The sequence below is a fragment of the Coturnix japonica genome, chromosome 23 (assembly GCF_054131305.1).
Source record: "Coturnix japonica strain WE chromosome 23, WE-NBRP24, whole genome shotgun sequence".
Lineage (NCBI taxonomy): Eukaryota > Metazoa > Chordata > Aves > Galliformes > Phasianidae > Coturnix > Coturnix japonica.
Window position 1 is genome coordinate 8,208,614 of NC_140685.1, and position 15,561 is coordinate 8,224,174.

Consider the following 15,561-nt stretch of genomic DNA (forward strand, 5'->3'; position numbering starts at 1 on the left):
GAAGGGGGGCTGCACACGTGACCCCATCCCGGCATGCATGTGGGCGGGAGCCGCCATGTTGGGTCGGCGTCAGAGCCGGAGGGCGGGGAGGGAGGAGCGGGAGGAGGGACATCCAGTGCGGGGAGCGGTACGTCACGGGCAGCGGCTGCGGCTGGGCAGGGTGTAGCGGGGCTGTAGCGGGGCTGTAGCGGTGCGGGCCGTGATGCTGCCGGCGCTGCCGGACGGCGATGAGCGGGAGCTGGAGAGCAGCGAGGAGGGCGGCGGCGGAGCGGGAGACGAGCGGCGGGCGGAGCGGCACGGCAGCACGTACCACAGCCTGTACGGATACCGGAGCTGCAGGTCAGGGGTTTTATCCCGTAACTTCCCGGTTTCCTGCCCCGTGACACCCCCGGGCCGTTCCTTTCCCTGCACACACGCTGTGCTGACAGCTCTTTGCCTCCAGGTCCTCACGGCGCGATGGCGGCGCGATGGGGAGCCCGCCCGGCTCAGACTTCAGGTAAATACCGAGTGCTGCTGGGCCACAGCGCACACACAGCGCTGAGAGACAGAAACCGCAGCGATCCTCCTTCCTGCATAGTGCCCTGCAGGCACAAATGCTCTTCAAAGGAACAGAACGTTTGTTTGTTTGCTGATGATTTCATCTTGCTTCTTAAAGCCTCTCTTTGCTGGACACGAACTTACCAGCTGAAGCAGAGACTGAGCTGCGGAGTTTTATTGCTAAACGTCTGGCCAAAGGAGCCGTATTTGAAGAGATGGGGAATGTAGCGACTGTGGAACTGAGGTAAGGTGTGTTTGTAAATTACTTGTGAATCAGAAGGTCTAAGAAACACTGGTAGCACTGCACGCCTTGCCATCATCCAGCTTTACACTCACATTTAACTGTGATTGCATGCTCCGTGTCTATTTGCAACACTGCAGGCCCGGGCTCGAATCCCCCCTATGGCTCAAGTGGTACAAGTGCCGCTCTGCTACACAGGAGGCTGGAATCCTGGGGGTTGGACTCGATGATCTCTAAGGTCCCTTCCAACCCGCACAAGACTGTGATACTGTGATATTGCTGCTGCTGCTAACAGCTGTATGTGAACAACACTTTCTATATTAACTTAAAGTAATATCTTTAACAATTTTTTTTCTTTCTTGCACAGCATTCCAGAATGTAAGGTTGGTTGTTATTACTGTCTGTTCCAACAAGAAAGTCTTCTTGAAACAGCAACGCTGGAATCAGAAAACAATGCTCCAGAATACGTAGTTTGTTTCCTCGGTGGCTCAGAGAAAGGTCTGGAACTATATCCTTACCTTTATCTTTCCATATCTGAATGGAGAGGGAGATGACGGAAAAATGATATTCTCTTTTTGTCCGTGTCCTCACTGAAATCAGACCATTTATGCATGTTCTGGTATGTACATAACTGAAAATGTCAAAAACAAGCATATACTATAAGCATAAAACGTGGATCTTAATTGATGCATCGTATTTTCCTTAAGAAGATACTTTCAGACTTGAACTGGACAAATACGTTCAAAGTCTGAAGCTAAGCCTTGACTTGGAGGTAAGGTCTGACTTGTCATATTTGTTAAGTGATGAAAATGACTTCTAAACAAACTTATTTCTCGGATATCAGATATTACAGTTCTTTCCCTTCATAGCTGACATTGCAGAAAGCACGGCTTTAAATGTCAAACTCAGTATTTGATGTAGTGTGGTTTGAAATGAAAAAGTATTTGACATCTAAGTATTTTAAATTGAACAGATTATTAACAGCCTAAAAGCTTTGATGTTTTAATGTTTTACAGCAGAAAACATTGGAGACTTGTGTTAACTCCTACTTAAGAAGCTGGTTTGAGAATTCCATATGCCCGATTCAGAGAGTAGTACAGCTCTTCCAGGAGAAACTGGCCTTCTTGTTACACGCTGTATGTGTATTTTGAACTAGATAAGTAAAAGAGGTTCTGCAGATATCTCAAAGTCTCTAACATGTTTAAAATGTTTCTTACATTTCCTCTCTCAAACAGGAGTAAATTAGGAACATCTTCTGCATTATTTTTGTTTGTTTGTTCATCATTGTTTGTTTTTATTTTGGGATGGAATAGACAGTAAAGTGTAATCACCATATTCTGAATGCAAAGCTGGCTGCAATTACTATAATGTGGAATATTCCCTTGGCCTCTTATCTTACTCTGAAAAGAGCAACATTAAAGTAATATGCTGCGTATTTCCTGCTAGTAATTACAGTACAGCAAGAGAAATAATATCCAAATTGTGATTAACTCTTTAACTTTTTTGTTTGTTTTGTTTAAGGCATTGAGTTATACTCCTGTGGAAGTGAAAAATGCAGATGAAAGAACAGAAAAAGACATTAGCAGGTAAGGATGCTTTGAGACAGAGGAACCTGTGATCAGCTGCTTTTGTGTGTGATACCTTCCTCTTCTCCTCATTCAGAAGCTATGTAGAAACAGCAGCTCACAATAGTTTTTGTGTTAGGTTTCTGGCAGCTGCCAGCCTGCAAGGCCTTGTTCAGGAAGGCACAATGACCTCCTTGTGCATTGCCATGACTGAGGAACAGCACAAGTCGATGGTTGTAGACTGTATTGGAGCCCAGCCTCAGCTGCACAACGCAGGTGAGATTCCAGCTGTTAACGCCTTTGTATTGCTCAGGGCTGCTGAGACGCCTTGGTGTTAGAGGTATTTGAGGATACTCAGCAGCTCATATGCTTATGCATATATGATTTTCCTATCAGGTAGTAATCTGTTTTACCAGTTCTGGTTTGTAGACTATGAAACTGTAATGTTCACACTTCTGGGAAGCTGATTTATTTATTTTTTTTTCTTTTTCCCAGTTGGTTTTTTGACAACTGTGAATTCAACAGTCAGAGCAGAATTTCATGTAGTCACTGTAGCTGTGTTTGCTTTTCCACGTGTATTTCTTTTTTCTCCTTTAGAGTTAATTGCTGGCTCAGATATTGTCAGTTGTATGAAACACGGTGAACGCAGCTGTGTGTCTATACTGAGCTGGTTTACTTCTCGCTCATACCTTCTCTGTGTTCCTGAATCCTTAACAGGAAGCAACAGGTTTTGTGAAGACTGGATGCACGCTTTTGTAAACGGTGCTGAAGGTGGAAATCCATTTCTCTTCCAGCAAATTCTGGAAAACTTTAAATTGAAGGTAATTGTTCACGTGTGGTAAGGACACGTTACTCACTGAATTCTTACATCAATTCATTTGTCCTTACTGCTATTCTTCCTTCAGTTTTGCACATTATATTTCCTTTTCATGTACAAAGATAAGAAAATGTTCTATGACTGTATTCCCAGGCAATACAGGACATTAACAACCTGAAGAGGTTCATTCGACAGGCTGAAATGAACCACTACGCCTTGTTCAAGTGTTACACGTTTTTAAAGAACTGCGGCAGTGGAGACATCCTTTTGAAGATCGTTAAAGTAGAGCATGCAGAAATGCCAGAAGCCAGAAATGTAGTGACTGTCCTTGAGGAATTCATGAGAGAAACAGCAGTGGCTTAAAATTATCTTAATTATTCTACAGTTGTTGGAGGGTATTGTATAAATCATTCATTTCTTCTGTGCAGCTTAGTTTCACTATTGCTGGAATTTTACTTATAAAAGCACTACTGAAGTCAAACCTAAGTTGCAATTTCAGCTCCTTCTCTCCCTTTAGAGGGAAAGCAGCATGAGCTTTTTTTAATGTGTAAATAGCAGATCTTAAAAATCACTGTTTTCAATGCTTAACATTCCCCCACTGATTTGTTCATCTTGTGAGAAAATCACTGCATTTGTGGGGTTTGTTTTTTTTACAGTGTTGACATGAAAAAATAGAAGTGTTTTAAATATTTTAAATATATTTAAAGTTACCTTGTCTAATAATTAAGATCCACTTACTTGTTTTAGTTGAAAAAGAAGCACAAACGTTTAGATAAGTCATAGTAAATAAGTTCATCTTTGTTCATGTGAGAGAATATGAAATGTCTCTACATTCTACTTTCACATCAGCAGTTCATTCTGTTGTTGAAGAAACAACTCGTTTATTGGCGGGAGATGGAAAGTCTGAGCAGGGTTTTAGGACTCGGTTTGTAAGTGCTTCTGTCAGTTGATATATATGCTGGTCAGACATGTTAAATTCCTCAATTAAACTGTGAATCCAATTAATTAGTTTATATTTTCATGACCGAGATCTTCTTTGTACATTCCTGGAATCCCTTTTGTATAATTGAAAATAATTGTATGTAGTGAAGAATTAATCGTGAAGACTTTCCTGATTCAGTATTAACTTCATTAAAGCTTCTTTGTAAATTGAAATAAACAAACTGTCCAAATTAATTATTCAGAATTGGAAACATTTCTTTGTATTTCAGCAATGAATTCTTGTCCACATCATAGGAGTTCAGACAGCAGAATACCTGAAGAATATCTTTGTTGACAGATGAAATTAAAACTAACCAAGTTTCTGGGTGAGCCTTTAAGTGAGGATTACTTGTGCAATCTGATACAAGTGAAACTCCCTACTGCTTCATTTGCAACTGCCCTTGGTTGATTTTTGGTGTGAGATGGAAGACTTGGATTGAAAAAACAAAAAAATAAATCCACCAACAAAAAGAATTTAATGGATTCTGCGCTCAAATAACGTTACAACAAAGACATCCAGAATGTACGCAATACAAAAATATTTGGAAACATACCATCCTGTGTTACCTTGCAAATATCGCTTTGTTTTACCAGCCCTTAGCGGGAAAGTATCATTTGTTCAGCATTTTAAGGCAGAAAATTACACTGTTTAGTGCTTTGTGGTTAACGTTTGGATTTGTTGTTAGGATTAGTAGTGTAAGCAAAAGAGAAGCTGAGTAACTACCTTTATTTGCCAACTAATCAGACACCGGGGGAGTCACAGAATCACAGAATTACCCGGGTTGGAAGGGACCTCAAGGATCATGTAGTTCCAACCCCCTGCCTGGCAGGGCCACCAAACATACACCTTTACTAGATCAGGTTGCCCAGGGCCCCGTCCAACCTGGCCTTGAACACCTCCAAGGACGGGGCATCCACAACCTCACTGGGCAGCCTGTTCCAGGACCTAACCACTCTTCTAGTAAAGAACTTTCCCCTAACATCCAACCTAAATCTTCCCTCCTTCAACTTAAAACCATTTCCCCGTGTCCTGCTACATGACAGTCAGGCAATGTGAGTCAGGCAACATGACTAACATATCTATTAAGCTCATTAGAAATTAAGGTTGTTGCTACTTAAATCAGGCCTGGGGAATACTTTGTGCTCTGTATCGAGTACCCTGATACATAAATTTTCTGAACTACTACTGGCATTTCAGGAATATCTCATTAGAAAACTTTTTCCAATTAAGTGCCATTGATTAATGATGACATTAAAAGTACATTTACCTTTGAACGAGCTTGGTTTCTGTCTTAGGTGCAGTTCTTCCTTTATGGAGCTGCAAAATGCATTGCTTTCCTTTACAACCAGCTCTCGGCATCAGTGACCGCAGGAGGAATGTTTGAGTCACATTACAGAGCAGCCCCTACTATAAAGGAAACAGAACAGCAGTGATTTTCATGGAGGCTGGAACCCCAGAGGTGTTGCTTTTCTCTGGATCCTGGTTTGCCTCCAGAGGTTGCTGGTGTTGAACTGCATTTATGTTTTCTAGCTCTATTCAGGTAAAGCCAGTGGGGTTTCCAAAGCAGTTGTGCTGAACTTAACATCTGTGCAGTTACACAGACTCAAGTTTTTTTACCCACTGATGTGTGCAAACCGTATCTGTGATCCTTTAAGCCTAAATGTTGGCACGAAGCAGCAGCTGCCATGTACGGTCAGCAGATAGCTGGTACTGTATCAGCTCTAAGGGCGTCAGATTCCATCCTTCACACCCAGTTTAAACTGAAGCTACATAATTGACTTAGAAAACAAGGGCAGTGTAATCCAGCAGTCTTGGGACACAGAATCCTTAAGCTTTATGTCTAGTCCAGCAGCTTCAGACAATAACTTCTCTGCCCTCCCCTGTCCCTGTTGATGTTTCCTTCTGCTGAAGGAGCAAGGAGTATAGAAACCCAGTGTCCCACAGAAGTGCTAAGCTGCCCCACTGACTAATGGGGAAAATAAAAGACAAGGTGTTGGCTTAGAAACTTAGTAAAAGTGAATTCCTCTGCCTCGCTCAGTGCTGGTTTCTGGCAAGCTCCGCTCCCACCCATCCTCTCCTTCCAACTCCTGTGTTATTACTGATGTGCGCAAAATTAATCTCTACCTGCGTCCAAGCACTGAGGAATAACAGTCTGCAAGCACGGACTGTACCAGGCGGCCTCCCACCATCGACACAGCTGTCCGGGCTGCTGCTCCCAGCTCGGGGTGGCCGGGCTCAGGTTGGCTGTGCGCTGTGCCGGTGCTGCCGGCAGGTGTCCCTGCACGAGCTGCACAACCGCCCCGCGGTGCTGCCGGCCTGGAAGTCCCGCACAGAGCGGCGGCTCTGCCGGCTGTGTCCTCACTCAAGGACGTGGGCACAAAATAAACTCCTCCAACGAATCTGTGCACTGCTAACAGCCCCCGTCTGCCGCTCGGGCGCTGCACATTCATACAAAAGATTCATTTCTGTTTATCTGACCAATGCAAAATATTGGCAGCATCTGGAATAAAACCAAAGCAATCACCAAAACCAGCCCTCAGCGGATGGCTCCTTCAGGAACACACTGCCCACTGTGAGCAGCTGGAACCACAGGTGAGCAGGATGGAGAACACTGAAGCTCTGCCATAAGGCAGCAGCACCAAGGACACCTGGAGGTAAAAGCAAAGCCTGATTGCTGTTAGCTCTCTGGCACTGCAGCACTGTGGCACTTCTGGGTGCATTAAAAAGACAATGTAACTGGCTTTCCTGATACTCTGTAAAAAATATAACAAGTTTTCACAATATAATTTTAGTGATATAAACAATTATAAAAACTTTAGCACTTCACAATGCTCCTGACTGCATAAGCTGATACTCTTAATAGACAACAAGCTCTGCATATATCTGCTCTATACATAGGGAATATTTCAGCTCTGCTAAGCAGGAATGGGAGAGGCTTTCATTTCTTCACCCACAAAAATCTGGTACTGCTTGAGTCCGACCTTCCTGATCCCCAGGGCTGCTTCAGGTTTGCTCAGACAGCGAATGGGATGGACATGAAGTAGATTTTGGCTGAGAAACCAAAACTAAAAGTCAGTCTGTGGATACCAGACTCCGATAAATTATAGGCAAAATAATCTGAGCTTTATTGTGACTGATGTTTCCTACCTAGATTTTCAAAGTTTTAGGAAAAATTCCAGGGCGATTCCCATTTCCAGCTCACCTCTGGCTTAAAGGCATCTGTATTCAGAAAGGCTTAACAATAGGTGAAGAAAGAACAGCATTAGCCATGCTTTTCTCTGCATTCTAGTTCCCCCCTCCTGCATGTCTGTGGCTCTCCAGGGAGACAATCTCCACCAGCATGGAACTCACTGACCAGCTCCTGACCTGAAGCAATGCACATCAAGTTTTGTGACTGCCCTGACCTGAATCCAATCTGCTGAGATGGAATAGCACACGGAATGAGCCCGTTTCTTCAGACAGAATAGAGCTCCAACCTTTGTCCCTTGATCTGAGGGCCCACAAACAACGTGCCAGTCATGCAGAAAGGTGCCCTCTGAGATTCCATTTCTGTGCACAAACGTAGCAAAACTTGGTTCTTTTACAGATAACGCTTATCCCCAGCTATAGAGACACTTTTCCTTCTTCCCCTTCTCTTTCCCTGAGGCAACAGGATTTTTACCAGCAGATACCACAGGAGCAGAACTTGTACCTTCTGGAGAGATTTCTCCTATAAAGGCAAACAGGGGAACTACAGTTGATGATTTCTTGGGAACATCCCCTCTAGAAAGACAGGTTCCCACCAGTTTGTGGTTTCATGTGGCAGCACCAATTACACAACTGAGAGAATAAAGCCTGTGATACAAAAACAATTTGCCACAGAGAAAACACAGCTGCTGCACTGCCCATGAGATGTGCCATGGAGGCTGGCAGGGGCTGGGCACCAAGCTGCAAAGAAAAAGGAGAAAAGGAGCTGATCTACAAAGACTCCCATTTCTGCTTTATCCAAACTACCAAACTAGACGGGCAAAAAAGGGGAGAGAAAAGGAAGGCATCCAAGTTCCTCAACTACAGTTTGGCAGCTCTCCAAAGTGAGAAGCAAAACTTGAATATGCACCTTGCATAGGCACACACTATGCAGACATTCCAGTCTGTTGTATGGACTGTGCTTCAAACCAGATTACTAAATCCTGGGCTTGACCTATGCTGAAACCTGACTGTTGCTTTCTCCGAACTTCCATTGCCTCAGAATGACTTGCCATCCTCAGATTTCAGCAGCCATTTGAAAACCAGTTTTATGAACTTCACAATGGTCTCTGTAACACTCCTTTCCACTTCAGAAGGAAACCAGCCAGTCACCCTCATTTAACTCCACTACCTTCAGTGGACAAAGCTGGCTTCAAACAGACTGGATGGAGCCTGTTGGAAGAGTTGAGATCCTTGCTTGGTTGTATTGATTTAACCTGGTTATATACATACCAAATAAAGTGAGAAGAAAACCCCATTGTCAACTGACAAAATCAAAACTGAACATTTGCCTTCCTTTCCTCCAGACCTCAAAAAGAAACCCCAGCCACAAGCTGTAGCCACAACAGGCCAGGGAAAAAAAAGTATAAATCAAGTAAAACATGCATGGTAAATTCACCTCTAGCCGGGCGTCCACATCACTTTAAAGAGTTTCCATGGTTTATAGTGCAATTTCATTTGACCTGTAGTTGAAAGACCAGTCTCCATCACTTTGGGTGATAAAGTTCTGCTGATCCCTTTGAAAGGTGCATAAAACAAGTTCCACCAAAGGCTTAAATTTTTAAGGAACCTTTCAAGTAATTAGACAGTGGCACTGGTATGGCTGAACAGTCAAATGTATCTGTAGAAACCAAACCCAGCCTGCCTTGGGAGTATCATGCAAGTCTCTAGTTTGTAACTGATCACTCTTTTTCCCTTCTTGTGTTTAGTAATACTGGGGAGATTCATTCAACAACTGGCTGTAATTCCAGCACTGACCAGGAAAACACAAATATTCCATACAGTATATCGATGTGTGCTAACAAACCATGTGATAAACGTCCAGGTTCAAGTTGCCCAATGGAAACCCTAGCAGTGAAGAAACTGCAGGGTCCAGGCCAGCCAGCATTACAGTACATCTAGACTTAATAACAAACTGATCAGTCCATTCTTGTGAGACCTTTAGGCATCTTCTTCCACACACAGCTGTGTTCAAAATAGTCATCCTCCCCTAAGTTAAATATAAAAATAGACCCTCCATCTTGTCTCGTATAATGCAGCTGGCAGACTACTTCTGCTCTCCAGAGTTTCCTGTCCCGTGCATTCAAGGAGGGGGAGGTAGCTTCAAATCCAACAGGCTGTAGGCAAAAATGTTCCAGAAGATGGCAAACAACACAAAGATTAGATAAATAGAAAGGAAGATCCACCATAAAGTCTGATCTTGGAGTCTCTGCTCATAGTTCCTCAAGATAATGACACCGAGGGTGATCCCAACCATCACCCCTCCCAGGTGAGCCATGAAGCTGGGGTGTGGGCATGGAGGGTAGGCGGAGGGGTGGAATCGTAGCCATACAGCTCTTCCAAATTCAAAACTCACTGTAACAAAGAGGAAAACAGACATTAATTGTCTAAGCTAACCTCTTCTCAAGTCCGCCTTGCAAGGCAGCACTACATCTTCTGAAGAGGCAGAAAGAGTGAAAAAGAAACTGCCTTGTATAGTGAGCACAGGGAGGCTGGGAAGACATGGTTATGTAAGGCACACAGAGATGAGATGTCCCCAGCTGCGAGTTCCTACCAAAACTGCTGCAAAGTTAAAACTCCCTGTATCAGCACAAACCTTTAGGACTAACAAGACAGGACTGCATGTTTGCCAGGTATTGCGTGATACTTACTACAGACCAAGGCAACAGCCATGCGCAGCAGTTTGAATTGGCACTTCATTCCTGACCAGTTCTGGAAAAGAGACAAGGAAAATAAACTGATGCTGGATGGAGACCTGAGGGGATTTTACATTCAAATCTGTACTGAAGAGCATGTTTTAGGCTTGATAAAAGTACCACCACACACGCACATGTTTTCCAGAGCACATATATCAAACCTTCTGTCTTTACTGCATCCAGCTCACATTATCATCTCACACAGATCCCACTGGGAGCTAAATTACCATTATTTTTATGGTTGTTCTGCTCTGACATTGCTATCAAAGGACAAATGTGCACACAGAAATCCAAACCATGGAAAAAACAGCATTCTCAGCAAAACCACTGCTGTGCAGTGGTAAGCTCAGGGGTTGTACAGACAGACATGCTGGGTTTCGCCACAGCCTCTGTAAGGACCCTGGATGAGCTGCTGTTTCTAGATCTTCCAGAAATTAGTGTAATATTTCCATTCCAGGATCAGGCCACTGGGGCAAAACCATTGAGCAAGCTCTGAATGACCAACAGCTTAGTCAGGCCCACTTTCCAATCCCAAACCTAGGTGGATTCATTCACTTTCCAAGAGGCTGGAAAGTCATTCTGATACTCACCATGACTATATTGGCCAAGTGAGCTGAGACAAGCGCATACACACCTCCAGAGGAGCCTACCACAGGTGCAGTCATATCAGCTACTGACACTGCCAGGGACCCTGGGAAGAAGAACAAGCGTTTGTCTAAAATATCAGCCAAATAAAATCACTTTTATACTATAACCACTATTTCTGTGTTATCTGCTACAGGTCAGCAGTATAGAGATAAATAAAAATGAAGAGGAAAAGAGAAATCATTTCTTTTGCACCGCATCTTTGAACCTATGCTGCACAAAGCATATGTACACTGTCATTTAAAAAAATAACAGAGAAGATGGACAAGTGTTTTCATCTCATTCCTCACCTAGGGATAAAATAGAAGTTGTTCTTGTACAGTCAAGATAAATATTTGCAGACTGACAAGGACTGAGGACTGATCACTTAAACTCAGGATTCTGATCAATGCTCAGCCTTTTACTTACAAAACTGCAGAGTAAAGCTTCCTAAAAATAAACTGAATGGAATGCCATCATGAGATGGCAAAATGTCAGTTCGATCACATAAAGGTACTGCTAATAGAAATACTTTCAAACACAGACACTCCTCTTTATCCCAGCTAGAGGCCTGGATCTCAAAGCTCCTATATAGCAAACTTGAGAGGTAACTGAAAAGATGAAGAGAGACAAAAGGCAGACTTAGTGCCACAAAGCAGGGATAATGAGGATGTTTGTGATGAACAGAAATGGGGAAAAATCATTGTGTCTACTCTGGAGAGAGTCATCAGTAGTACAGAATCTTCTAATAGACTTCTTGGTTAACTGTTTAGGTGATTCTGGTCAAAAAAGAGCTGAAGTTCCACCAGCTTATAGCTCCCTTTTTCACTATAGGGACCTGAAACTTCCCAGCTCCTAAACAATGCCATTAAGGGACATGTTAATTAGAAGTTAAGAAAGCAATAATCAGAATCTGTGTGCTCAGTGCTGGACCATGCGCTTAACTGCAGCTCTCAACCTGTATTTCCACTATCCTTTTATCAAAGCCAGACAAATGAGAAAAACATAAAAGCAGGGAATGGCTATTGCAGCACATGCCCATATTTTACTGTTTACTCCTGACTGTTTAGGAGCTGCATTATCTTTATATTGCCACATCCTCAGCAAATGTACTCTCCTTCTCTTGGCATACATCAAAGAAAGCACGTTTAATAACTGGCTAAAAACAGAAAGAGATAAAGGTGTTATGGAATGGTTCTTTGTCTGGGATTGTCCAACCACATTTGTAGTTCCAACCCGCACTGAGAATTTTCCCTGCCATCAACTTGCAGTGCTTACCTGGGCTCAACTGTAGCAGGTTCAGAGCTTGTTTGCTTTGCTTACCTAGCACAGCTGTGCAATGTGTATGAACACAAATTAAGCCCCACGACTTTGCAGGCTGATCTATGCAGAAAAGTTACTGCCTGGAAAGGTGCAGACTGGGAACCATTTTAATGCTTATTAAAATAATAGGCAAGGGACACCAGAGCTGGTCTGCTCACATCTCTCTCTACATTAATGAGCATGCTGTTTGTACCATGCCTTATCCTGTGCCCTGCTCCAATTATTCTTTTCACAGCCTCTTCCAGGAATGCAGTCTATCCTACGATGATTTTATCTGCTCATTATTGAAAAAATAAAATTATGGTGATTTTTTTTCCCAGTTACATAAATCTTGAACTAAGGCACTCTCAATTCTTTGTTCTGAGTTCCACCGTAAAGCCCTTTGTTGTTCTCACACTCTCCTCCCGTTTTAATTAGATGTTGATCTATTGTCAGCTAACTTTCATCACCTCCAAAGTGCTGGAAATGCCAAACATAAATAAAAGAAGTACAGCAGAAACTAAACATCAATCAAAACCTATGGCTTCACGATCAAATTAATTTCCAGATTCCTGTGCATTGATCACAACATACAACCAAATACTTCTTTCTTGGGCTGCAGAAAGCAGGCAGTACAGGACAAATGGAAGAGCTGGCAGAGGACCTGGGGGCAGGGGGGGATGGGATAAAGGTTCTTCATGCAGGAGGACGATGGAAGCCTGTGATGCCACATTTCTTTTAGCCTTCTATCAGGTTGCCAGGAAAGTACAGTGTGGCCACAAGACCCCTAAACACAGAGCCTATGGATAGTCAGTAACATATCAAGCTGCATGTTCCCTATTTTAGCCTCCAAATGAATGTCAAACACAGAAGGTCAGACTGCTCTTCTCCTGTACACAAATGTCACAAAACTTTTCTTCTATGCAAAAGTCATCCCAGACTACTTTCAGATGCCTTCCTGTCTAGGGCATGCAGAGGTGTAACCTACCTGCCACAACTCCAGCAACGTACACAAAGCTGATCCTCGCAGCTCCATGCACCATTTCCAGGGGAACCCCAACCAAGAGCTGAAGGACAACATTGAGTCCAAGGTGTTCTATCCTGCAGTGAGGAAAAACAACAGTTGTACTCTTTTCTAACTGTGTCTCCCTTGTGACAGAGGTATCTCAGAAGGAGATCAGATAGCATCTGTTTCATGAAGGGAGACTGTAACACCAGGACTGACTGCTTACAAAGCAGGTAGATTTAAATGACACCACAGCACAACTTCAACACACAATGCTAGCACTTTTTGTGGGAAAAAGTGTAAAAGTAGCTAACACACTGTGAATTTATGTCGTGTTTTATACAAGAAATACATTGCTGGCAGACAGACCCAGCAATACTTGGTTTAAGTTCTATGAATTTTTACTGTTTTGGTCTTCCTTCATGTTACCATAGCAATTTCTCATATACATCAGAAAAAAATGCTGATGGTAAGATGCACTAATGATAGAACAGTCTGATGATGGAGAATTAGAAGTTAGACCAGAAAAAGCTTCTAGAAATGACACTGCAGAAAAGTGACCTTTCCAGACGTCTTAATGGGTTTGTTATCACTTAATTTTTGTGTAGGAGTAAATTTCTCTCTGTGCACAAGACACTCAGCAGCACAATTCACCATCACAGGGAATTATGGAAAGTAACCAAGTACGTTGATCATCTTTGCTCTTGAAGCCACTGGGCACAGCTGTATTCTGGCACTCATTCTCATTCTGGATGTTCACAGAACTTGAGAATTAAATTAGGAACAATGAGCAAAGGTCAAACAGAGATCACAGAAAGGAGTCAAAGCGCCCAAATGCCCTTTTACACAGGGAGGAAAGAAGCTTCAGCTGGCAGCCGGCGTCACGAGGCGGTGCCTGACATTTTCACACAAAGCACTGGGTCTTATTTCTCAAAGGCAGCTTTTGTACGGGCTCAGCAAAGTTTACCCTCATCTCTAAAGTGACTGCCCCGACTCACAGCTGTTCTTAAAAGACCTTCCAGGAGTGATCCCATTCACTCTTCCTCCCCATCATGGTAATAGCATTGAAGGCTCCATAGTCAATAAGCACCCATAAAATATAATTAGCCTTTGCTGGTGCTGAATGCGTCATTCTTGAAATGACAATTTCACTGATTTATTAAAGACTTTCTCCTTCCCTGGGACCAAACAAACGGGACTGAGAATCAATGCAAGTCATTAGTTATGGCAGTGTTACAAATGTGTGGGCCTCAGATAATCAACATCAGCTTTCCATGAAAGCAAAGGGCAGAATTTACAACTTTGCCTGGCTTTTTAGCCCTCAACAAAGCTCCCTACATCAGGACCATCATAAAGTCCACGCATTTTTGGGATCTTTCTAGAGAAACAGCCAGCCAACCCTTAGCAACTGCTGCCTTTTTGGACACCTTCTGACTTTCACTTGCTTTAAAAAAAAGAAAAGCACAGACCAAGTGCACTAAATTAAGCAGCAGTCCATATTACCATCTTAAAGTCTCAGCTGGAAATAGGACAACAATAAACCCCATGACATTGTCTTAACCCCTCCTTTGAAACAAGAGAGTGATGGACTTCCACTACAAACATTATTACCTTTCTAAGATTTATCCACCCTCTTGATATGAAAGGAGATTTACATACATGTGTTAGCAGTAAATGAGTAGATAGCCTAACTCCAGATACTGAGAGCAAGTCACAGGGTTTATTATTGCAGCAGGACTCATCATTGTTTTGAAGGCTATAATAGCTAAAGAATTTGGAAACCATCATAGAAGCAATGAGGCTTTTGCACAACAATCTCACCACTGCTCATGGCAAAGCCAGCCACACAGGTGTGAAGTAAAGCTGATGTATTTTTCAGACAGTAAGTGTGGAGAATGCCAGAATGCCTGCTACAGGTTGGGGCAATTTTGCACAGAAAGGAAAGAACGCCACAGGGGACACAGGGAGATATTCAAGTGCTGCAAAATTATAATTGTGCAGGTGCTTCTCTTAAACGAATTCCGGAGCAATCTGTGGTTATAAAAGTGAAACAGTAGAACAACAGCAACAGAAACAGAATGAAAATCAGATACAAATTAGTTTGTGTGAGTTAAAATTGTGTTCCTTCTTTTCTACAAACTCAGTTTTCCTCACCTTACTAATTCTCATTTTACATAACCATTTAAGCCCAGTCTGCACTTGTAGACTGATGCCTCTGTACACAGATTTACTTGAAGAAATTAAGAGTGCAGAATACAGATGTCACCACATTTACAAGTTTCCTCTACAATTTTTTCTACTCTTTCCTTGGGTTGAGTCTGCTCTGTTCCAACCATGATTTTTATCCAGAAATCTGGGACACATCTTGTGCTCATGGACAGTTACACATGGGTTGGAATTTGTCTCAGATTTCTAGGCATTCTCCCAATCTCTACAGAAGAGAAAGCATTACTAAGCAATGACATTCAATAGGCATGTGAAATTTCATCGATTTTTCGAACCTTAACTAGAAAGTCTAGCAAAAGTACAATACGTAGTTCTTAAATACCAGTCTGGCATCTTTTCA

The 15,561-nt window shown here is 42.8% G+C and overlaps 2 protein-coding genes across 10 annotated transcripts in view; one reads left to right on the forward strand and one right to left on the reverse strand.

The window, feature by feature from the left end:
- Nucleotides 1-114: 114 nt before the first annotated feature.
- C23H17orf75 (chromosome 23 C17orf75 homolog) lies at nt 115-5,419 on the forward strand. 5 transcript variants are annotated; one of them, XM_015879883.3, is made up of 11 exons: nt 115-339; nt 443-496; nt 656-781; nt 1,146-1,286; nt 1,493-1,550; nt 1,795-1,914; nt 2,300-2,364; nt 2,483-2,619; nt 3,061-3,164; nt 3,314-3,555; nt 4,372-5,419. In XM_015879883.3, exons 1-10 carry the CDS (start codon nt 203-205, stop codon nt 3,521-3,523), a joined length of 1,152 nt encoding a protein of 383 aa, XP_015735369.2. In that variant the 5' UTR covers nt 115-202; the 3' UTR covers nt 3,524-3,555; nt 4,372-5,419. The 5 variants fall into 5 exon arrangements, with proteins under 5 accessions (XP_015735369.2, XP_085379255.1, XP_015735368.2 ...); XM_085523129.1 differs by having other exon boundaries at nt 1,798-1,914; XM_015879882.3 differs by lacking the exon at nt 4,372-5,419 and having other exon boundaries at nt 3,314-4,336.
- Nucleotides 4,595-15,561, reverse strand: part of RHBDL3 (rhomboid like 3) — a 43,840-nt gene continuing 32,873 nt past the window's right edge. For all 5 annotated transcript variants that reach the window (XM_015879881.3, XM_015879879.3, XM_032448319.2 and 2 more), the window contains 4 exons: nt 12,978-13,090; nt 10,654-10,754; nt 10,019-10,079; nt 4,595-9,722 (listed from right to left, as the gene is read on the reverse strand). In XM_015879881.3, coding sequence (XP_015735367.2) covers nt 9,451-9,722; nt 10,019-10,079; nt 10,654-10,754; nt 12,978-13,090 — 547 coding nt within the window. In that variant the 3' untranslated portion in view covers nt 4,595-9,450. The remainder of the gene's footprint in view (nt 9,723-10,018; nt 10,080-10,653; nt 10,755-12,977; nt 13,091-15,561) is intronic.